Consider the following 23,617-nt stretch of genomic DNA (forward strand, 5'->3'; position numbering starts at 1 on the left):
TATCAAGCCCAGGAGCCAGAGAATTATGTGTCAGCAATCGTCTCGGCCTCATAATTATAAATTTAGGAGGATCTGGTAAAATGCATGAATCCAAAAGAATTATAGTGTTTCATTGTGAGTCAGAATAAAGAACCCTGTTATTTGCACACATTCTACATCATCAGAGATATTTAGAGTGGATCAGATCTAAGCAATGATATTGTCTAACCTTGTTATTTTCCCGATGAGGAAATTCAAGTAAAGAACCTTCATGTGAGTGGGGGAAGTTCTAGACAGGGTTTTCTGTGTAGCCCTGGCTGTCCTGGAACTCACTCTATAGGCCAGAGTAGCCTTAAACCCATAGATCTAGCAGCCTCTGCCTCCTGAGCGCTGGAATTAAAGGTGCCACCACCACCACCACCACCCAGCAAGAACTTCTTAGGAGAGTGCATTAAAGTACAGCATACCTTCTAGCTGTCTGAGCCACTTCAATACCTATCTTTCATATTGTCACCTCAGTTTAAAAGAAATGGACTCATTATAATAAAACTTGTGTCTTGAATTTTGCATTTTTTTGGCTCAATGTATTCCTTCCTTCCCCCTTCTCTTCACTCACTCATGGAAAGATTAAGTCATCAAACCCCATTGTCTTTGAGGAACTTTGCTGGACAGTGAACTGGTTACGAGCAAAAGGAGCTTCTCGGAGAATCGGTGTCCCTGAAGCACCCTCAGGACAAAGTGGGACTACAGTCTTCCTGCAGCTATGGTCAAGAATTACCTGGGAACTGAGAAGCAAAGAGTAGCTATTCCCTGGGAGAGTAAACACAAGTGGCTTGATGGGGCAACCCTGGCTGTCTCCGGTGTGATGAGCATGAGTCTCGGGCAGGGACAACAGCAAAGGCTTTATGGGAAAGGCAGAATAGGCCCAAAGGCAAGAGCAATGCTAGATAGCCATGTATCCAGAAAGCTGATTTAGCATTAGAGGAGAGAGGGGGGAGGCAGGGGTGTGGGAATCATGAGTGCTGAGAAAAGAAGGTAAATTATAAAGTGAATTAAAAAAAAAAACTACTGCATGTCATGCTGAAGATTTTGCAATGAACAAAGAAGCCAGTGTCCACAAACCTTGTAACTTAAGTGACATTTTACATCATGTGTATATCCAAAAATCCTCCTGTTAATTGATTGCTTACGAAAGCCACTGACCCTGAAGCCTGCAGTCAGTTTATTAAGGAACATTCTATATTTTGGGAAGAAATTAAATTCAAGCACCAAAGGAAGATTTCTGAAATAAATTAGGAGGAGGAGAGAGGAGGAGGAGGAGGAAGGCTGAACACTGAATAGTTCTCTTACACTGTGAGTGAGGTGTGTTTGTCTTGAGTCGTGGGGTCTGTCTGCCACAGTGGGGTATTCATCCCATGCCCAGGGCAATATCATTTTAGAAAGTATGGGACGCTTAAGGCTTGGCAGCTAATTTGATAAATTGGACTTTACCCAAGGAGGAATTAAATGGGCTAAAAAAGAGAGACCAATGAGAGAAAAGAAATTAGTTAGTGGTGGTTGTGGAAAAAGATTCCAGTGTAGCCCAGTGAGGGTACATAAAAGGAAGGGTCCAGATTTACGAGGGATTTAGGATAGAGCCACAAGATGGTATCAGAGGGATGTAGGGTAGAGGTCAAGAGAACAAATGATAAACACTATCCTTGGGGGTAAATGACTTGGGAGGCTAGATAAATGACCCTGTGATTGTCTAAGTCAGGATTAAGAGGATGGGAGGAGAGGCTGAGGAAGGAGATGAGGGGAACCAGACAGAGGTGTAGCAAGTCAGAGCCCTGGATTAGGATACAACGCCAACCAGGGAGCCTTGCATATTCTAGATCCCTGCTAATTCTTGTTGGGAAAACTGTCTGGCTTTTGATGGTTATGGGGTAGCTGAGATTGTCTTGCTGGTGCTCACAGCATCTCAAATGCCAGCTAGATTATAGGAGACTGTTCAGTCTATAAATCACCACCATAAACATTCACCTCGCCGCTGATGGTTTTAGAAAATTTGTGATTCCATCCAATAGACCAATTGAAAGGCATGCCAGGCATCTTTATTGCCCTAAGGTGTTAAAAGTGAGCACCTTTAAGAGCAAAACATCATTAAAAACCTACTTAGGTAAGCAGTTTGTGGGGAATTTTGTAGGATGGAGAGATACATTAAACACTGATACTATTCTCATAGAACTTATAAAGACTGAGATCAAATTTTCCAGGGATTTAAATTATGTTCATGCATCAAGTATCTGTGCATAATTTCTAGAGGAGAAATCCAGCCTCGAACGTTCTCCAAGTGGCCATTGCTGCTGTGAAGTTTGTTCCCATGGATGACAAGAATGTTCTGACGGTACTCGAGCAAATCATCAATAAAGTGAATGTGTTGATACTCTTAAAGAGTTGAAAGGGAAAAATCTTGCCTGCCGTTAGTAATCGTTTTTGTATGCTGTGTAGCGTAGGAGAAGTAAATGGCTGTTTGTCTTTTGTTTGTTGCATTTCTGCTCATCCAAATATGTGACATAGCAACAAGTTTGAGCGTTCTCATGAAACCCATTAGTTCCGTTTCCATAAGGAGTTTTTCTTTCCTCCTTGGCGGTCGGGCCTAGCGGACACAGACTTCACCCTACGCCTGCAAAACAGCCATAGGCTTGAGTGAGGGAAAAGACAACATGCCCAAATGTTGACACTCCTTCTTCAGTTTCTAGATCTTTCTGGGGAAAGAAGTGTTTTCATAAAACACAGACAGAATTCATTTACATAGAGCTTTCCCTTAATGGCTCCTGTCAGGATAGAACAGCTGAGAAACATATGGTACCCATTTCCCTGTATCACTTGGGAAAAAAGTCCACATGTAAATAAAGCCAACATAAAAGACTGGCCCTTTGAACCAATGACCTTGTATAATACATAAATATATCAGTAAAGCACACTTGGTGTATTGACCCACTAAGTCATATGGCTTTAAATATTTTTAATCCATTATGAGATTCATAGTTTTTAGAAGCTCCAAAGGATCAAGGTTATTGACAAAATATTATCAGATATCATGCCAAATAATAAGCATGTGTCTCATAATGTCTATGAATAAGTTTCCCCACAATCTTTATAGACTGGAGTGGGGAGTTAGTGAGTAAAAGCAAATGCCTATTTATACCTTACACGCTCCATGTTTTTTCTTTCCCTGTTGCTTTACGTGAATCAAGTACTCTGTGTTCCTAAGGCAGAGAAAATGGCTTGGCAGAAATTTCTGGCAAATTATAACTGCTCATAATTTAATATTTTAAAACAGAAAGGAACATATTAAAGATAGAAAATTTTCTCATTTACAGGGAACTGATTGGAATTATTAGTCACTGCCTTTACATATTGACATTGCATAAATGACTTTAAAGAATCTAGCTTTCTCTGGCAGTTTTAACTCCTGTGGGTTTATTAGCAGAGCTATTCCCCTCCCATGAAATTAAGCTGCAAATCCCTCAGAAGGATTCACTTTATGCATGTTAAAAGATTGATGAATTGTGCAAAGTGAAATTCAAGGTCACATACTTGTGTCAGATAATTGTGTGCTCAGGGCCAAGCATTGCATATGGCTCAGAACTCTGGCCACAAAATGGTGAGAGTAAGGGAGTGGGGAGTCTGAGGACGTCTAGATGCCCCCCTTCCCTTCTCAGTAGCCCTTGCTATATATGTTGCTCACTGGGAAGAAACCATTCCTCCTCCCATAACTTTTAGTGTTCTTTTCCAGAGCCAGAAGAGCCTCGGGGGTGTGCTATGTACTACAGACCTTCTCAACCCAGGCTAAGAGAACTCATGATTTTATGTAAGGACACTCAGTCGTCTCTTCGCTTTATTCCATAACTTCTCTGGATGCTTTTAGGACACATCTCAGCATAAGCAATGACTAGTAGTACCACATTTAGGTAACTCTATTAAGGAGCTCTTTAGCTGTAAGAGCTAGTCATTAGCAGAGCCTATTGTAAAAGTTACAGACCTGAGCACACCTACTGCCTCAGGGTCTCTCAGTCTTTGCCTGAGCCCAACAGGAAAGACAGGCAGGTTTACTTTGAATTAAACCCTTCCCAACTACGCCTGTTTGGGGGATAAAGAGTAGCTGGGAGCCTTACCTGTCTGACATAACATGAAATAAGCCAAGCGCAGAAGAATAGGAGCCTGTAAAGTAGCCTCCAGGAGTGCTGGGTCATCTGCCTTCTAGGAGAGCAGTGTCTTGGAGAGGACACAGCCGTGCTGGGAGCAAGAACACTGCAGCTTCTCTAGTCTACCCTGACATGTGCTACCAATACAGCTTGCTTGTATTGAGGTTGTGGTTTTTACCTTATCTCCAAATGTGTTTGGCTGCCTCACTGTCTATCTCAACCAGACACTTAGTTGAATGTAGGTCAGTGTGCTGTCTTTATTTTATCCGTACCCAAAAAAAAAAAAAAAAAGCACCACCAACAACAAAATATTTTGAGTACTAGTCTAGTTTCCCTATGTGCCCTTCATGACTTCTCCTTGCTCCATCTTTTCCTACCTTCCCCAAAATGGAGGGCAGTGTTACTCTAAGGAGTTCTCTAGAGACCCACCACCACCACCATGCTATATGGGCAGGATATGGACACCTAGAGGCCTGCTTGCTGCACCTCCATACGGTGTAGACAGTATGCCTGCCAGCCTAGTGGCCCACCTGTAGCAGGAGCTGCATATTGTATATGCAACTCTATGGTGGACAGATGGGAAAGAAAGACTAGTGGGACAGTTTGAGCATTATGACAAGAGACAGAACTGAAGACTCTAGGGTGGAAAGGAGTAACCTTTTGTGAGTGGCCATCCCCACCACCTGAGGCCATGGTGCTGCCACCAAGGGTCCTGTCTAGGTCCCGTAGCCATGCAGAGGCTGAGGGCAGTGTTGGTCTCTGTGACTCATGTTACCACTAGAGACCATGGGGAAGTCCCTGGTAGGGGAAGTCCCTTGTAGGGGCAGCCGCGAGGGACCTCATGGATATCCAGGGGCTGTGCAGAACTGACCTCACCCATCCATCACTAGCTTCGGTGCTCTGGAAAGCTGGCCCCACTTCTCACCATCGGCAGCAGGCCCTGCATCTCTCCAGCTTCAGTACCCAGTACAGTGGACCATGTACCTCACTAGGGCAACACAAGGAAGCTGGACTTAATGGCCAAAATCTACATCATCTGTGAACTGTTGGAGCCGGTGGAAGGGCCAGTCCTGCTGACCCAAAGCTGCAGGATCTCCATGACACAGGGTAACAACAAGATAACTGAGAGGAGTCCTGGTGAGGATCCAATACTGACGGTGTCACAGAAGCCAGAGACCTCAAACCAAACCAGGGACTCATTGCAGTGAAAGTTTGCAAGTGAAGATGTGTGGACAGAAGGCCATATTGTAGAACACTCTGACACAGTACGGCTTCTAATGGTTTTCATGCTTTTGTTTGTTTGTTTTGTTAATTTTTTGTTTGTGTGTTCCTATTTTCTTTGGGGAGTTGTTGAAGAGGATAGGACAGATACGAGGGGACAGGGAGATGAGTGGGACTGAAGTACATGATGGGAAATTCACAAAAAAAAAATCAATAAAAAGTTTTTTTTTAAGAGTATGTTCTTTTGCCAAATGGAAATGCATTTTGTGGTATGTCATGACCAGGTAAGCACCATGAGATGGCCCTGCCTGATGGTTCACTGGGATACTAATTATAGGCTTCATAGACTCAACCATGGTCGGTGTCCCATGGACAGACCAGCACCTGACCACCTTAGGCTTTTCTTCTCCTACCCTTACCATCTAATAGAAAGTCATATAGTAGGGCAGAATTTGAGTTTGTAGGAGATAAGCTATGTTCTTCACATGGATGTCTCAAACATTAGAGATGCATGTTCAGGCAAGTTCATGCTTGTGCATGTGTATGTGTGTGCATATAACACTTATACACTGGCTTAGTGTGGAAGCCCATTCCTGCTTTGTTTTTGTTGTTTTTCTTTGTTTTTTGTTTTGTTTGTTTGTTTTTGTTTGTTTAAGATAATGCCAAACATGTAAATAGTACCAGAAATACCCAGTTATAAAATATCTGTTGGGGTTTATTTATTTTAATTTTCTGCCTTTATCACTATTGCTACTTTAATTAATCTTGAGTCAGTATGTCATACCTTTTTTTTATCATTCTCTGCCTTGCAGTGGTAAGTATAATTTCATCCTCTTGGCATTATCCCTTTGCATGGAGACCTACTGTGAACATAACCTAAGCGAGCATGTTTACCTACATGGCCAAACTGTGTTCAGATTCCAATTTAATAGTCTCCTCTATTATTTTTTTAAACAGTTTCTAGCTCTGGCTGGAATTGTGGTGTCTCAACTCTCATTACAAACCCACAAAAGCCCACTGGAATCGCTGATGTATACAGTAAGTTCCGCCCAGTGAAGCGAGTTTCTCCACTGAAGCATCAGCCGGAGACTCTGGAGAACAACGAAAATGAGGACCAAAAGAACAATACGGTGGAATACCAGAAAGGGGGGGAGACTGACCAGGGCCCCCAGCCTGAGGAGCTCAGCCCTGAAGATGGAGTCGGGGGGTTGCCAGGCAAAGGCTCAGAGCCCAGCCAAGCCCTGGGCGAGCTGGAGCACTATGACCTCGACATGGATGAGATTCTCGATGTGCCTTACATTAAATCCAGTCAACAGCTGGCCCCGCTCACGAAGGTGACTTCGGAGAAAAGGATTCTGGGTTTATGCACAACCATCAATGGCCTCTCTGCCAAAACCTGCCCTATTGCAAGCACTGAGAACTCCACACCCAACATGACTCCATTTTGTGTTCTTTCTCCTGTGAAAAGCCCTCACTTACGGAAAGCACCTACTGCCCTCCGGGACCAGCACAAGCTCTCTACAGAAGACTCCGAGAGCTCGCCAGCTCTGGGTAAATGTGGCCCTGCATATGAATCAGAAAACCACAGTAAAGACTTCTTAAACAAGGTTTTTAGTGATCCCCATAGTCGGAAAATTGAGAAGTCTGGGCCAGACTGCAAGCTCAGGTCCTTCCACCTGCAATCTTCAGCAGCAGGAGCCAAAACAGAGGAGCCGATCAATGGCATGAACTGGACCAACACCCAAGGCACGGAAGAAAGAACTGAGTACCTGAAGAAAGTAAGAAGCATACTGAACATTGTCAACGAAGGACAGATATCGCTCTTGGTAAGTATTGTCTGTCTGTCTGTCTGTCTGTCTGTCTAACCTATAGACTCCATCTTATAACAGAATGAAGTGAGGTTTTTTTCACATCTTTTTGTAGTTTTTTTTTTATTAGTTCTTTGAGAATTTCCCACAATGTGTCTTGATCATATTCACCCCCTTTGTTTGGTTAAAAAAATCTTTGTTTTGCTAAATCTTGACCTGTGGCTTTAGTTGAGAGTGTGTGTTTTAAACTTGAAGGTTAGAGGTTAAAAACAGGAGGTCGGGGGTTGGGGTGGGGGGGGACACAAATAGCCACAGAAGACGATTAGTTAGCGCAGTTTAACATCATCTGAACTCAGCTGGGATAAAAGACAGTTAATCTAAGAGGAAACTAAAGCATGGGGCCCAGCAGTGTGCGCCAGTTGGATTGGAATGCCTTCTTTTCCCCTTTGCTTTTCAAATGGTTCCCCATGCTCACCCTCGGTTCTGCAAGGATGTCAGTTTTTAGCTGATGGCAGACCTGCCAGATCTGTGAACAGAGAGTTCTCTGTTTCCCCCTGATCATTATTCAGAAGAGTTGGGGTAGGGGGTTTGGAAAGCATTTGAAGATACAGCTTCCCCTAGAGGTTGATTGTTCTCTGACCCACGAGGGGAATTTTTACTGTGTTCCAGGGCTGCATGTCTAGGGAACATGAAGAATTGTCTCCAAAGAATCCAGACACAGAGTTACTCGGTATAAGAAATGTCTATTGAAAAGCTCAGCTGAAGTAGCATTCTGTCTGTTGCACTTTCTAGCTTCCAGACACTGATCAAATAGTAGCAAGCCTGAGCTCCATTAAGTCTCATTCAGGAAAATCACGGCTTCACAACATTGTGATTCTCGATAATGCTCAGTGTGCACAGATAAACTATACTATGCATGGCCTGCTACTGCAAACAGGACAATATTATTGAACAATTTTACCAAATGAAGCCATAAGTTTTTCTCTTAAAAATGTGTTCTTTGTTTTTCCTGGCTGTTTCCTCTTACTCTCTTTGGTTCAATTCTTTCCTTTGTCCCATACATTCAGAAGATCCAAATGCCAATAATACTGCTCAGCTGAGCTGAGTTCAAGCAAAAAATTCTACCAAACACTTCATACTCAGAGGACAGAATGTCACAAGAGACAGTGTGTGTGTGTGTGTGTGTGTGTGTGTGTGTGTGTGTGTGTGTGTGTGTATACATATAGCCAAAGAACCAAGTTCCTCCAGATAACCCAGATGCCCCTGGGAGTCGCTGGTGTGGAGAGGGACCTGGGAAAGCACTGGTAACCACAGCCATAAGGTACCATGCAAAAGGAGCCAGCCTGGCAAGCCAAACACTCAAAACAAGTACTTCATTCATTCAACAAACCTGTAACAGTCAATAAAACCTAGCACCACCCCTCGGGCACTTAGCAGGGTGGTGACAGAGGTAGAGAAGCTGTGGCTTATCATCAGTTTCACCTCGGGTACCTACAAAATCAACTGGAACTGGAAACCTTCGCAGCTCATTGGTCCTAGCTCTGGGCTCCTCCTCATGCTGTCCCTTGAGAATAAATGTTCTAAAGCAGGGGCTCTCAACCTTCCTAAGGCTACGACCCCTTAGTATAGTTCCTCCTTATTTTTGCAGCTACCTCTTAACTGGAATTTTGTTACTCTTACAAAATGTAATGCAAATTATTTTTAGAGATAAAGGTTTGGCAGGGGTGGGGAGTGGGGGTGGCAAACCACAGGTTGAGAACCACTGTTCTAAAGCATATTATAATCAGGGCAAATAAAAGTAGCAAGGGACTCTAACTAGATCATGAACTGTTGGTCCCCTGTGCCCAGTGTAGACCCTGCATGGTGTCTTGTTCTGACTTACTGATTGAAGCTTCTCTCCTGCTCTGGGCAGCCACACCTAGCTGCAGACAATCTGGACAAAATTCACGATGAGAACGGAAACAATCTGTTACACATTGCTGCATCAAAGGGCCATGCAGAATGCCTGCAGCACCTCACGTCACTGATGGGCGAAGACTGTCTGAATGAACGGAACACAGAGCAGCTGACTCCAGCAGGCCTGGCCATCAAGGTGACCACTCCGGGACTGGGCTACCCTAGGCTGTGTCTTTTGATTTAATCTCCTTTTGATTTTAAGATTTCTTGTGAGCTAAGCTATTGGAAAGGGGAAAGGAGAGAGTGATGTATTAAATAAACAGCAAATGAATGTGCTATATATAAGAAGTTAATCATGTCATTCACTACCACGCTGAGACTTGGATGGCACTCCAGCTTATTATCCAACAAGGATAATCTCCAAGTCAGCCCACAAAAGAAAGAAAATGATGGCCGCCTACAGAATTTTTTCATTATTCATAGTGATTGCATTTTGGATTCTTACCCCACCTGGCTCTCTCGGAGACTGTGTCAGTTTTTCCTAATGTGGGAATAAGGAGCATGGACAATCAGACCAAGGTGTGCTAATAAGGGAGGCTAGCACTTGGATGCTTCTCTCAATAAGGTGGGCTTTGAAGGGAGCAAATCTGAGTTCAAATGTCATCATCAGCATCAAAAAAACTGAGGGTTCTGCATTTAGCTTTCCAAGACAGCACAATATGCTATCTGTCAGACCCAAGCATTTACAAATTAATGCCAACAGGGATGGAGTTAAAACCTGGACCATTACACACACGCACACATGCATACAAGCACCTTTATAACACTGCTGCAGTAAGAGCATCCGAGATATGACTCATCGTGAAAAGGTTAGCTATTAAACTAAAATGACTGTTCAGATCTTTGGCAAGGAAATGTAGAATTCAGTCATACTTATTAAGAAGCCAGACGTGAAGTTCAAAGAAATCTAATGCATCTTGTAATTCTTCATACGGATTGCTTTACATGGTAGTTAGATTTTCTAAAAGCCAAATAACATCATTTTTATAAATAGAGTTGCATAGGTATTGAGTAGGGGAACTGTCTGGCTAAATAAACCCACTTGTGAATTCACTAAAGAACACATTACAGTAAAAATAAATAAATAAATAAATATCCTAACCCTAATATATCTGATATGCAAAGCTTTTTTTTTAAACTGTAATCCATTTACTTAGTAAAATTTTATATGTTAAAAAATGTTTTATTTAACTTTGCTCCATGGTAAAGTATGACTTCAAATTTGCACGGTAAATATTTGTTCCAAAGAAACCTAGGAGACTGGGGATGTACTTTTCTTTGGTTGTGCATGAAGCCATATCAGATCAGAACTGAGTTTACTGCAACCAAAGTGAGAAAAGAGAAACTGAATCTGAAGAAAAAAACTCATCTCAGTAGAGTTGAGTTCTGTGTGTACCAAAAGCCAACAGGTACTATGTTACTAGGTACTAGAGGTAAGAATTTGAACAAGACATAGTACCTGTTCCTAAGGAGATGATACACCCAGGAATTAAGACAGGTTACTGGTGATAACAGTGTCAGATGATAAAGTCAGTGTCTAGGCCTGTGACATAATCCAGGGAACGATATGGTTAGCATGTTGTTATCCCTTGGAACCTATGTCAGATATCCTTTTAATGCCAGTGAATATTGGCCCCTGCCATATTTATAAAATGTCTTAGTGTTTATGAAATGTAGTTCTCATTAGTTTTCCTAACTGATGGTGAATGACAGAATATTTCCTCATTATGTAATTGGATGACAGCATATTTTTTTATTAATTGATATGCCCTATTGCTTGTTTTGATAGATTAAAAATTTTAGCACCTGAAGGTTCCTAAGCAACACAGTTGCCATTAATTCAACCCTCATTGTGAGCAGCTAACATGAGGTGGGACTTATTCTTAAACTTCAGCTACCACGCTTGGCATCCTAAGATGCCACTAGTCTTCTGTTTTCGGGCCTTGTTTTGAACACATGTAGCGACTGATAATATTTCACTCACATTAAACAGTTCTAAGAGGAGACTGGAGAGGTGACTCAGTAGATAGTAGCGCTTGCTGCTCTTGCAGAGGACCTGGGTTGAATTCCCAGCAACCACGCCATGGCTCACAACCATCTGAAATGGAATTTCCTGCCTGCTACTGGTGTATCTGAAGAGAGCAACAGTGTAGTCATATACATTAAATAAATAAATAAATAAATAAATAAATAAATAACTCTTAAAAATTAAGAAAAAAAAACAGAACTGTGTCTCACAACACTTGAATACACCCACTTGTTAAAACCTTGTCTAAGATTCAGTATATACTGGATTATGTAATAAACTCAATAAATTGTAGAGGATTAAAATACAAGCTTACACACTTTACCCATAATGAAACACAATTAGAAACTAACAACAGAAGGAAAAAGTAGAATATTCACAAGTTCATGAAATTAATCCACCCTAAACCAGTCAGCAGACCAAACAAACAAACAAACAAACAAACAAAACAAAACAGCCGTCAAAGGAAATTGAGAATGATTGGGGTGAATGGGGATGAAAATACAGCACTCTGCTGCCTTCACAAGAAGCGTCTATCGCTCTGCTTACAGGGAGGCAAGGAAGAAGGCGGGGCAAGTAGGCGGGGCGGGAAGAGGCGTGGCAAGTGGGCGTGGCAAGGAGGCAAGTTTTAGTCAGACACTTTAGGAGCTAGAAAGAAGACAAACTTAGTCCAGAGCAAGCAAAAGAAAGCAAATAATAGGACATAAAGCGAGGAAGTGGAGACTAAAACGACAGTAGAGAAAACCAACAACGCTGAATGTGGTTTTATGAAAAGGTAGGGGGAAAAAAAAAAACTTTTGATATAGTTAGGCTGACCAGATAGAGAGAAAGAGGAGGGGATGCATGTCTGTTTACTAGAACTAGAAGCCTAGCCTCACGTTTCTATGTTCTGTGTATATAGTAATCTGTGCAAACTGTCTTGCTTCTTGTATGATCAAGATAGCTCCCCTTTCTTTCTTCATTCAGAAAGAATGAAGTGAATAGTGTAATGGGACGACAGCCTGGGCACAGTTACTGAAGCGGGAGCCTGGAGCAAGAGTAGTCACAAGAACCTGACACAAGGTGCTGAGCTGAAAGGCAAAGCTGAATTTGACCCATGACTCGAGAAAAGAGTGGGCTAGCCACAGCTCAAGAGCCAAGAACAGAAAAGACCTCAAATTACCTCCGTTTTTCTGGTCTCTGACTGCTAATGTGCATTATACCCAAATCCAGACAGAAGCCAGGATGTCAGACAGACACCCCAGACAGACCAGCCCCCGGGGCAGTAAGAAGCACATTACCTGGTCGTACCAATAAAGGCACGTGTCATGTAGTGATGATGACACATGCTGAGATGTGTTTTTCCACAATTTTGTCCTTGTACAAACACCACAAAGAATGTTTACATAAACATGATATAGGTCTGCAGTGTGGTGCTAATGCAGTTAGGCGATGGTAAACATGAAACTCATGTGGGTACGGCTGGCATGACACAGCATCCTGTTTTACGGTAAACTCTTTGTCATAAGCAGGATTGCAGGCTAAAAGAATGAAGAGCAGCCTCGTACAGTAAATACATAAACCAGCAGCACAGATGTTTACTGCCAAGTGTAATTATGATTTTTATGAGACCTTCATACTAGACAGTCATGTAGCATATCCCTGTAGCTCCAAGGACAGAGTAACATGTTTGTGAGTGTGTGAAAGTGTGTGTGTGCATGTGTGAGAGTCAGTGTGTGTGTGTCTGAGTATGTGTGAGAGAGTCAGTGTATGTATAAGTGTGTGAGAGAGTCAATGTATGTGTGTGAAATAGTCATTGTATATGTGAGTGTGTGTGAGAGAGTCAGTGCATGGGAGAGTGTATATGTATGTAAGGAGAAAGCCACTGTGTGTGTAAATGTGTGAGAGAATCAGTGTGTGTGTGCATGTTAGATGAGTGTGAGTATGTATGGGAGTCAGTGTGTGTGAGAGTGTGTGCATGTGTGTGTGAATGTGTGAGTGACTGTGTGTGTGTGCATATGTATGTAAGTGTGTGAGTCTGTGTGTGTGTGTGCATATGTTATTTGAGTGTGTGTGTGTGTGTGTTTGTATGTGAAAGTCAGTGTATATAAGAGTATGTGAGTGTGTGTGTGTGTATGTGTGTGTGCGTGTGGTTGGGAATTCTTGACTTGGAATCCTGTTATTCAAATAGATGATGACGGAAGGAATTGTCTCTCCTGTCTTTCTCTTACTTTTTCATCTTGACAGATAAAGATCCTAAACGAAAGAAAAAACATTCCTGCTCACTTGTAATCCCTCCCTGACTCCATAAACAGACCCTTTCTGTGCTCCCACCCCACAGTGTGCAAGCTAGACAGGCAATTAGGGCCTCACTTGTCTCACGGAGTCTCTAAGTAAATCCGAGAGAGGGTAGAGTGTAGTGAATGTTGTGTTCACCAAGCCTGTGCTGTGTCTCATTTCACCTTTACTGTGATGCTAGGAAGGTCCTGTTGCTGCTGTTTACATGAGACACAGCTGCAAACCCTGAAGCTAAAGTAACTGTGGCTAAGTGGTAGACCAAGGACTCCCATTCATCTAGTCTGTGTGGATGTTGGTCACAGATTATGACACTCAGTATTTGGTGATGGGTACAGACTGTCCCAGCATGTGTAGACTGCAGTTTAACTATTTCCATGCCTTGTTGATGTCTTGAAAAGCTCACAGTGCTGAGAATAAGATCCCAGTGAGGACTATAGATGAGAAAGAATTTAAAATCCAAAAGCATGAGAGTCATGTGACTTCATAAAACAAAAGGCCTCATAAACCTGCAACTGGTTTTTCCTGTCTCCTTCCTGCACTGCCCTTCTTCATCCTAACTAGGGATAATCCCATTGTAGCTGTTTCTGACTTCTATAGTAACATTTTGTCACTTACAAATAATAAATTAATCTTCGGAGGCAGAAGCACAGAGGCGCTGAGGCAGCACCCTGTGTGGGCCGGGGACAGCCGGCCACCTTCCGGACCGGAGGACAGGTGCCCACCCGGCTGGGGAGGCGGCCTAAGCCACAGCAGCAGCGGTCGCCATCTTGGTCCGGGACCCGCCGAACTTAGGAAATTAGTCTGAACAGGTGGGAGGGTGCGCCAGAGAACCTGACAGCTTCTGGAACAGGCGGAGGCACAGAGGCGCTGAGGCAGCACCCTGTGTGGGCCGGGGACAGCCAGCCACCTTCCGGACCGGAGGACAGGTGCCCGCCCGGCTGGGGAGGCGACCTAAGCCACAGCAGCAGCGGTCGCCATCTTGGTCCGGGACCCGCCGAACTTGGGAAATTGGTCTGAACAGGTGAGAGGGTGCGCCAGAGAACCTGACAGCTTCTGGAACAGGCAGAGGCACAGAGGCGCTGAGGCAGCACCCTGTGTGGGCCGGGGACAGCCGGCCACCTTCCGGACCGGAGGACAGGTGCCCACCCGGCTGGGGAGGCGGCCTAAGCCACAGCAGCAGCGGTCGCCATCTTGGTCCGAGACCCGCCGAACTTAGGAAATTAGTCTGAACAGGTGAGAGGGTGCGCCAGAGAACCTGACAGCTTCTGGAACAGGCAGAAGCACAGAGGCGCTGAGGCAGCACTCTTTGTGGGCCGGGGACAGCCGGCCACCGTCCGGACCGGAGGACAGGTGCCCGCCCGGCTGGGGAGGCGGCCTAAGCCACAGCAGCAGCGGTTGCCATCTTGGTCCCGGGACTCCAAGGAACTTAGGAATTTAGTCTGCTTAGGTGAGAGTCTGTACCACCTGGGAACTGCCAAAGCAACACAGTGTCTGAGAAAGGTCCTGTTTTGGGCCTTCTTCTTCGGCCAGGAGGAGGTCCAAATACAAGATATCTGCGCACCTTCCCTGTAAGAGAGCTTGCCAGCAGAGAGTGCTCTGAGCACTGAAACTCAGAGGAGAGAATCTGTCTCCCAGGTCTGCTGATAGACGGTAACAGAATCACCAGAAGAACAATCTCCAAACAGAGTCAACTATAACTACTAACTCCAGAGATTACCAGATGGCGAAAGGTAAACGGAGGAATCTTACTAACAGGAACCAAGACCACTCACCATCACCAGAACCCAGCACACCCACTTCGCCCAGTCCAGGGAACCCCAACACACCTGAGAACCTAGACCTAGATTTAAAAGCATATCTCATGATGATGGTAGAGGACATCAAGAAGGACTTTAATAAATCACTTAAAGAAATACAGGAGAACACTGCTAAAGAGTTACAAGTCCTTAAAGAAAAACAGGAAAACACAATCAAACAGGTAGAAGTCCTTACAGAAAAAGAGGAAAAAACATACAAACAGGTGATGGAAATGAACAAAACCATACTAGACCTAAAAAGGGAAGTAGACACAATAAAGAAAACTCAAAGCGAGGCAACACTAGAGATAGAAACCCTAGGAAAGAAATCTGGAACCATAGATTTGAGCATCAGCAACAGAATACAAGAGATGGAAGAGAGAATCTCAGGTGCAGAAGATTCCATAGAGAACATTTGCACAACAATCAAAGAAAATGGAAAATGCAAAAAGATCCTAACTCAAAATATCCAGGAAATCCAGGACACAATAAGAAGACCAAACGTACGGATAATAGGAGTGGATGAGAATGAAGACTTTCAACTCAAAGGTCCAGCAAACATCTTCAACAAAATTATTGAAGAAAACTTCCCAAATCTAAAGAATGAGATGCATATGAACATACAAGAAGCCTACAGAACTCCAAATAGACTGGACCAGAAAAGAAATTCCTCCCGACACATAATAATCAGAACATCAAATGCACTAAATAAAGATAGAATACTAAAAGCAGTAAGGGAAAAAGGTCAAGTAACATATAAAGGCAAGCCTATCAGAATTACACCAGATTTTTCACCAGAGACTATGAAAGCCAGAAGAGCCTGGACAGATGTTATACAGACACTAAGAGAACACAAACTGCAGCCCAGGCTACTATACCCAGCCAAACTCTCAATTATCATAGAGGGAGAAACCAAAGTATTCCACGACAAAACCAAATTCACGCATTATCTCTCCACGAATCCAGCCCTTCAAAGGATAATAACAGAAAAAAACCAATACAAGAACGGGAACAACGCCCTAGAAAAAACAAGAAGGTAATCCCTCAACAAACCTAAAAGAAGACAGCCACAAGAACAGAATGCCACCTTTAACAACTAAAATAACAGGAAGCAACAATTACTTTTCCTTAATATCTCTTAACATCAATGGTCTCAACTCGCCAATAAAAAGACATAGACTAACAAACTGGCTACACAAACAAGACCCAACATTTTGCTGCTTACAGGAAACTCATCTCAGAGAAAAAGATAGACACTACCTCAGAATGAAAGGCTGGAAAACAATTTTCCAAGCAAATGGTATGAAGAAACAAGCAGGAGTAGCCATCCTAATATCTGATAAGATTGACTTCCAACCCAAAGTCATCAAAAAAGACAAGGAGGGACACTTCATTCTCATCAAAGGTAAAATCCTCCAAGAGGAACTCTCAATTCTGAATATCTATGCTCCAAATACAAGAGCAGCCACATTCACTAAAGAAACTTTAGTAAAGCTCAAAGCACACATTGCACCTCACACAATAATAGTGGGAGACTTCAACACACCACTTTCACCAATGGACAGATCATGGAAACAGAAACTAAACAGGGACACACTGAAACTAACAGAAATGATGAAACAAATGGATCTGACAGATATCTACAGAACATTTTATCCTAAAACAAAAGGATATACCTTCTTCTCAGCACCTCATGGTACCTTCTCCAAAATTGACCACATAATAGGTCACAAATCAGGCCTCAACAGATTCAAAAATATTGAAATTGTCCCATGTATCCTATCAGATCACCATGCACTAAGGCTGATCTTCAATAACAAAATAAATAACAGAAAGCCAACATTCACATGGAAACTGAACAACACTCTTCTCAATGATACCTTGGTCAAGGAAGGAATAAAGAAAGAAATTAAAGACTTTTTAGAGTTTAATGACAATGAAGCCACAACGTACCCAAACCTTTGGGACACAATGAAAGCATTTCTAAGAGGGAAACTCATAGCTATGAGTGCCTTCAAGAAAAAACGGGAGAGAGCACATACTAGCAGCTTGACAACACATCTAAAAGCTCTAGAAAAAAAGGAAGCAAATTCACCCAAGAGGAGTAGACGGCAGGAAATAATCAAACTCAGGGGTGAAATCAACCAAGTGGAAACAAGAAGAACTATTCAAAGAATTAACCAAACGAGGAGTTGGTTCTTTGAGAAAATCAACAAGATAGATAAACCCTTAGCTAGACTCACTAAAGGGCACAGGGACAAAATCCTAATTAACAAAATCAGAAATGAAAAGGGAGACATAACAACAGATCCTGAAGAAATCCAAAACACCATCAGATCCTTCTACAAAAGGCTATACTCAACAAAACTGGAAAACCTGGACGAAATGGACAAATTTCTGGACAGATACCAGGTACCAAAGTTGAATCAGGATCAAGTTGACCTTCTAAACAGTCCCATATCCCCTAAAGAAATAGAAGCAGTTATTAATAGTCTCCCAGCCAAAAAAAGCCCAGGACCAGACGGGTTTAGTGCAGAGTTCTATCAGACCTTCAAAGAAGATCTAACTCCAGTTCTGCACAAACTTTTTCACAAGATAGAAGTAGAAGGTATTCTACCCAACTCATTTTATGAAGCCACTATTACTCTGATACCTAAACCACAGAAAGATCCAACAAAGATAGAGAACTTCAGACCAATTTCTCTTATGAACATCGATGCAAAAATTCTTAATAAAATTCTCGCTAACCGAATCCAAGAACACATTAAAGCAATCATCCATCCTGACCAAGTAGGTTTTATTCCAGGGATGCAGGGATGGTTTAATATACGAAAATCCATCAATGTAATCCATTATATAAACAAACTCAAAGACAAAAACCACATGATCATCTCGTTAGATGCAGAAAAAGCATTTGACAAGATCCAACACCCATTCATGATAAAAGTTCTGGAAAGATCAGGAATTCAAGGCCAATACCTAAACATGATAAAAGCAATCTACAGCAAACCAGTAGCCAACATCAAAGTAAATGGAGAGAAGCTGGAAGCAATCCCACTAAAATCAGGGACTAGACAAGGCTGCCCACTTTCTCCCTACCTTTTCAACATAGTACTTGAAGTATTAGCCAGAGCAATTCGACAACAAAAGGAGATCAAGGGGATACAAATTGGAAAAGAGGAAGTCAAAATATCACTTTTTGCAGATGATATGATAGTATATATAAGTGACCCTAAAAATTCCACCAGAGAACTCCTAAACCTGATAAACAGCTTCGGTGAAGTAGCTGGATATAAAATTAACTCAAACAAGTCAATGGCCTTTCTCTACACAAAGAATAAACAGGCTGAGAAAGAAATTAGGGAAACAACACCCTTCTCAATAGCCACAAATAATATAAAATATCTCGGCGTGACTCTAACGAAGGAAGTGAAAGATCTGTATGATAAAAACTTCAAGTCCCTGAAGAAAGAAATTAAAGAAGATCTCAGAAGATGGAAAGATCTCCCATGCTCATGGATTGGCAGGACCAACATTGTAAAAATGGCTATCTTGCCAAAAGCAATCTACAGATTCAATGCAATCCCCATTAAAATTCCAACTCAATTCTTCAACGAATTAGAAGGAGCAATTTGCAAATTCATCTGGAATAACAGAAAACCGAGGATAGCAAAAACTCTTCTCAAGGATAAAAGAACCTCTGGTGGAATCACCATGCCTGACCTAAAGCTTTACTACAGAGCAATTGTGATAAAAACTGCATGGTACTGGTATAGAGACAGACAAGTGGACCAATGGAATAGAATTGAAGACCCAGAAATGAACCCACACACCTATGGTCACTTGATCTTCGACAAGGGAGCCAAAACCATCCAGTGGAAGAAAGACAGCATTTTCAACAATTGGTGCTGGCACAACTGGTTGTTATCATGTAGAAGAATGCGAATCGATCCATACTTATCTCCTTGTACTAAGGTCAAATCTAAGTGGATCAAGGAACTTCACATAAAACCAGAGACACTGAAACTTATAGAGGAGAAAGTGGGGAAAAGCCTTGAAGATATGGGCACAGGGGAAAAATTCCTGAACAGAACAGCAATGGCTTGTACTGTAAGATCGAGAATTGACAAATGGGACCTAATGAAACTCCAAAGTTTCTGCAAGGCAAAAGACACTGTCTATAAGACAAAAAGACCACCAACAGACTGGGAAAGGATCTTTACCTATCCTAAATCAGATAGGGGACTAATATCCAACATATATAAAGAACTCAAGAAGGTGGACCTCAGAAAATCAAATAACCCCCTTAAAAAATGGGGCTCAGAACTGAACAAAGAATTCTCACCTGAGGAATACCGAATGGCAGAGAAGCACCTGAAAAAATGTTCAACATCCTTAATCATCAGGGAAATGCAAATCAAAACAACCCTGAGATTCCACCTCACACCAGTGAGAATGGCTAAGATCAAAAATTCAGGTGACAGCAGATGCTGGCGAGGATGTGGAGAAAGAGGAACACTCCTCCATTGTTGGTGGGATTGCAGGCTTGTACAACCACTCTGGAAATCAGTCTGGCGGTTCCTCAGAAAAGTGGACATAGTACTACCGGAGGATCCAGCAATACCTCTCCTGGGCATATATCCAGAAGAAGCCCCAACTGGTAAGAAGGACACATGCTCCACTATGTTCATAGCAGCCTTATTTATAATAGCCAGAAACTGGAAAGAACCCAGATGCCCCTCAACAGAGGAATGGATACAGAAAATGTGGTACATCTACACAATGGAGTACTACTCAGCTATTAAAAAGAATGAATTTATGAAATTCCTAGCCAAATGGATGGACCTGGAGAGCATCATCCTGAGTGAGGTAACACAATCACAAAGGAACTCACACAATATGTACTCACTGATAAGTGGATACTAGCCCAAAACCTAGGATACCCACGATATAAGATACAATTTCCTAAACACATGAAACTCAAGAAAAATGAAGACTGAAGTGTGGACACTATGCCCCTCCTTAGAAGTGGGAACAAAACACCCATGGAAGGAGTTACAGAAACAAAGTATGGAGCTGAGATGAAAGGATGGACCATGTAGAGACTGCCATATCCAGGGATCCACCCCATAATCAGCTTCCAAATGCTGACACCATTGCATACACTAGCAAGATTTTACTGAAAGGACCCAGATGTAGCTGTCTCTTGTGAGACTATGCCGGGGCCTAGCAAACACAGAAGTGGATGCTCACAGTCAGCTAATGGATGGATCACAGGGCTCCCAATGGAGGAGCTAGAGAAAGTACCCAAGGAGCTAAAGGGATCTTCAACCCTATAGGTGGAACAACATTATGAACTAACCAGTACCCCTGAGCTCTTGACTCTAGCTGCATATGTATCAAAAGATGGCCTAGTCGGCCATCACTGGAAAGAGAGGCCCATTGGACACGCAGACTTTGTGTGCCCCGGTACAGGGGAACGCCAGGGCCAAAGGGGGGGGAGTGGGTGGGTAGGGGAGTGGGGGTGGGTGGGTAAGGGGGACTTTTGGTATAGCATTGGAAATGTAAAAGAGCTAAATACCTAATAAAAAATGGAAAAAAAAATAAAAAAAAAAAAAAAAAAAATTAATCTTCTATAATAACATTTTTACCATTTGAACTTTTTTCCTTAATTTTTTATTATTTAAATGAATTTTATACATCAAATATATTAATAATATTGAGTAATTTGAGAATCAAATACCACATAAAAGTTTGTTCAACTTTTATATTCATGTCCTTTCATACCGTAAAACTATCTTAATGAACATTTAATACTATCCATAACTGAGGATCCTATATCTAATATTGAATACTAAATTGTTTCAAAAACATACAAAATATTCTTTGGGAATTAAGCATAGTAAAAGAGCATAAAATATTAAAAATGAATCATTAAGAAATATATTTAAAAGCCCTTATATGATACCACTTGGCCCTTTTAAACTTTTGATTGTTCAACTTATTAAAATATTTGCCCTGGTTGCTTAATGGAAATTGTTATTTCAAATATAAGTATGTTAATTTTTATGAAAAATATGATAGTATTTTATTTGAAAAGTAATTGCTCTGTCTAATAAACTATAATTGATTGAAGCTGGAGAGATGTCTCAGAGAATAAGAGCACTAGCTTCTCTTCCAGAGAACAAGGGTTTGTTTTCCAACACCCACAGGACAGCTCACAGCTCTCTGTAACTGTAACTCCAGTTCCAGGGGATCTGATACCCTCTTATGGCCTCCTGGAGCACCAGGCTTGCATGTATGTTCACAGACATACAAGCAGGCGAAACATTAATACACATAAAGATAAATAAGTATATAAATAAAGTAGATTTTAGATGATAGGTACTGATTGCTGGCAATACTATGTGTTGTCCTGAATATGGAAGAAATAGAATGTTCTGATGTGTTTGGTAATATGAAGTAACTTACTACTTTGGAAACCAGTTTGGCAGCTTTTCATAAGGTCAAATATACATCTACCGCATCTTAGAAATTCTAATTCTAGAGCTGGGCTTAGTGGTACATTCCTTTAATCCCAGCATGGGGAAGGTAGGAGGATCTCTGTGAGTTTGAGACAATCCTGGACAGCCAGAACTAAATAAAGAAACCTTCTCAGAAAGAAAGAAAGAAAGAAAGAAAGAAAGAAAGAAAGAAAGAAAGAAAGAAAGAAAGAAAGAAAGAAAGAAAGAAAGAAAAGAAAGAAAGAAAAGAAAGAAAGAAAGAAAAGAAAGAAAGAAAGGATAAATGGATAAATGAAAGTTTAATTCTAGGGATCCATCCAAGAGAAATAAAAACATTTCCCAAAACACATAATTATATTTTAATTTCAAAAGTTATACTATATATAATTATTATATATAATATATATTATATATATTGTAGCAGCTTAAATAACTCTGAATATTGTGCTAAGTTAAAAAAGCCAGCTGAAAAAAGCAAAATGCTCATAGTATCTGAGCTTATATGCTCAGGGCCAAAATAAGGCATTATTGTTAATTTATTGGGGTTAATTAAGTATATTCAAAAATAATCAACTTTGTATATGTGTACAGATATACATTTGTATATATGCATATATATTCACAAATAATCAACTTTGTACTAGAAAATATATTTTAGAGTATGTAAGTTAGTCCTTGGTAGAGTAGTTTCATTCATTCATTCATTGTTTACAACACTAGGGATCAAACTCAAGGCTTTGTATACACTAGGTGGATACTCTATCACAAAGCTCAACAGAATGGTTTTCAATAGAACTAATTAGAATCATATAGATGAATGCAAGCAAAAATTCACTGATACAGAGCTAAAAACCACAAAGCATGAATGTAACGGGTCTTATGTTTACATTTCAGGTAATACAAGCCAGACACAAAAGCCAGAATTCATATATCTTCCCATGGTAAAAATTACAATCCTTGTGATATTTGCTAAACTTCAGTAATCTTGAATTTCTTTCTTTTTGTCTTCTTAAAATCTAGAATGGTCAGCTGGAGTGTGTTCGCTGGATGGTGAGTGAGACAGAAGCCATTGCGGAATTGAGTTGTTCCAAGGATTTCCCAAGCCTTATTCATTACGCAGGTTGCTATGGGCAGGTATGGAATTTCTAAGTATCTTCTCTTACATGACTACTTATTTTTTATTATTAGGTCATCAAAATCAAAACACAACATCATAAATAAGTTCAAAGATTTTCACGAACATTGATATTTATTATAATATTTTAATAAAGACATGCTCAAAACAACCTAGCTATCTCAAGGCATAAATAGCGAAGGTAGCTATATTCATATAGTAGAATTTTGCATGAGGAAGTGTTACTTACACCAGGCTAATAAAAATATATAATTTAAAACTTTCACTGTAATTTGGTACCAACTTTAAATTTTGTAGGAAAAGAAACAGAAAGTAAGACTAGTGGGAAAAAAAAACAGCCCAAAGTGGTTCCAGCCATTTTGTGAAGAATGGAACTACAATTGGCTTTTTAATGGTTTTCAATTTGGTATTTTTCTATTTTTTATAATAAATATTTTAAACATTTATCAAAAAGAAAAATGATAGTGACTTGTTGAGCACAAAGCCAAACACCAAGTCTTTATAAAGCATCCATCGAGGATGCCCCACCAGGACAAAACTCTCAGAACTAATCTCTGCACGGGCACCTATGAGCTACTCCATGAATAAAAGCACTGATGACCCACTCCAGTAGCCAGAGCCCATGGATATGTGGAAGGAACGGACTGGCTCCAGAAAAGTGTCTTCTGGCCTCACAAGTGCACATACACACACACACACACACACACACTGATAATAAACTAAAAA

At 41.4% G+C, this 23,617-nt stretch overlaps 1 protein-coding gene across 8 annotated transcripts in view; it reads left to right on the forward strand.

The window, feature by feature from the left end:
* Sncaip (synuclein, alpha interacting protein (synphilin)) overlaps positions 1-23,617 on the forward strand; it is a 148,125-nt gene that overhangs the window by 94,381 nt on the left and 30,127 nt on the right. For 6 of the 8 annotated variants that reach the window (NM_001199151.1, NM_026408.4, XM_006526191.4 and 3 more), the window contains exons 4-6: positions 6,348-7,216; positions 9,111-9,290; positions 22,777-22,890. In NM_001199151.1, the coding sequence (NP_001186080.1) occupies positions 6,348-7,216; positions 9,111-9,290; positions 22,777-22,890 (1,163 nt within the window). The remainder of the gene's footprint in view (positions 1-6,347; positions 7,217-9,110; positions 9,291-22,776; positions 22,891-23,617) is intronic. The other 2 variants (XM_030250578.1, XM_017317971.2) reach the window with 1 other exon arrangement.

This window comes from Mus musculus, chromosome 18 (genome assembly GCF_000001635.26).
Source record: "Mus musculus strain C57BL/6J chromosome 18, GRCm38.p6 C57BL/6J".
In the NCBI taxonomy this organism is placed as follows: Eukaryota; Metazoa; Chordata; class Mammalia; order Rodentia; family Muridae; genus Mus; species Mus musculus.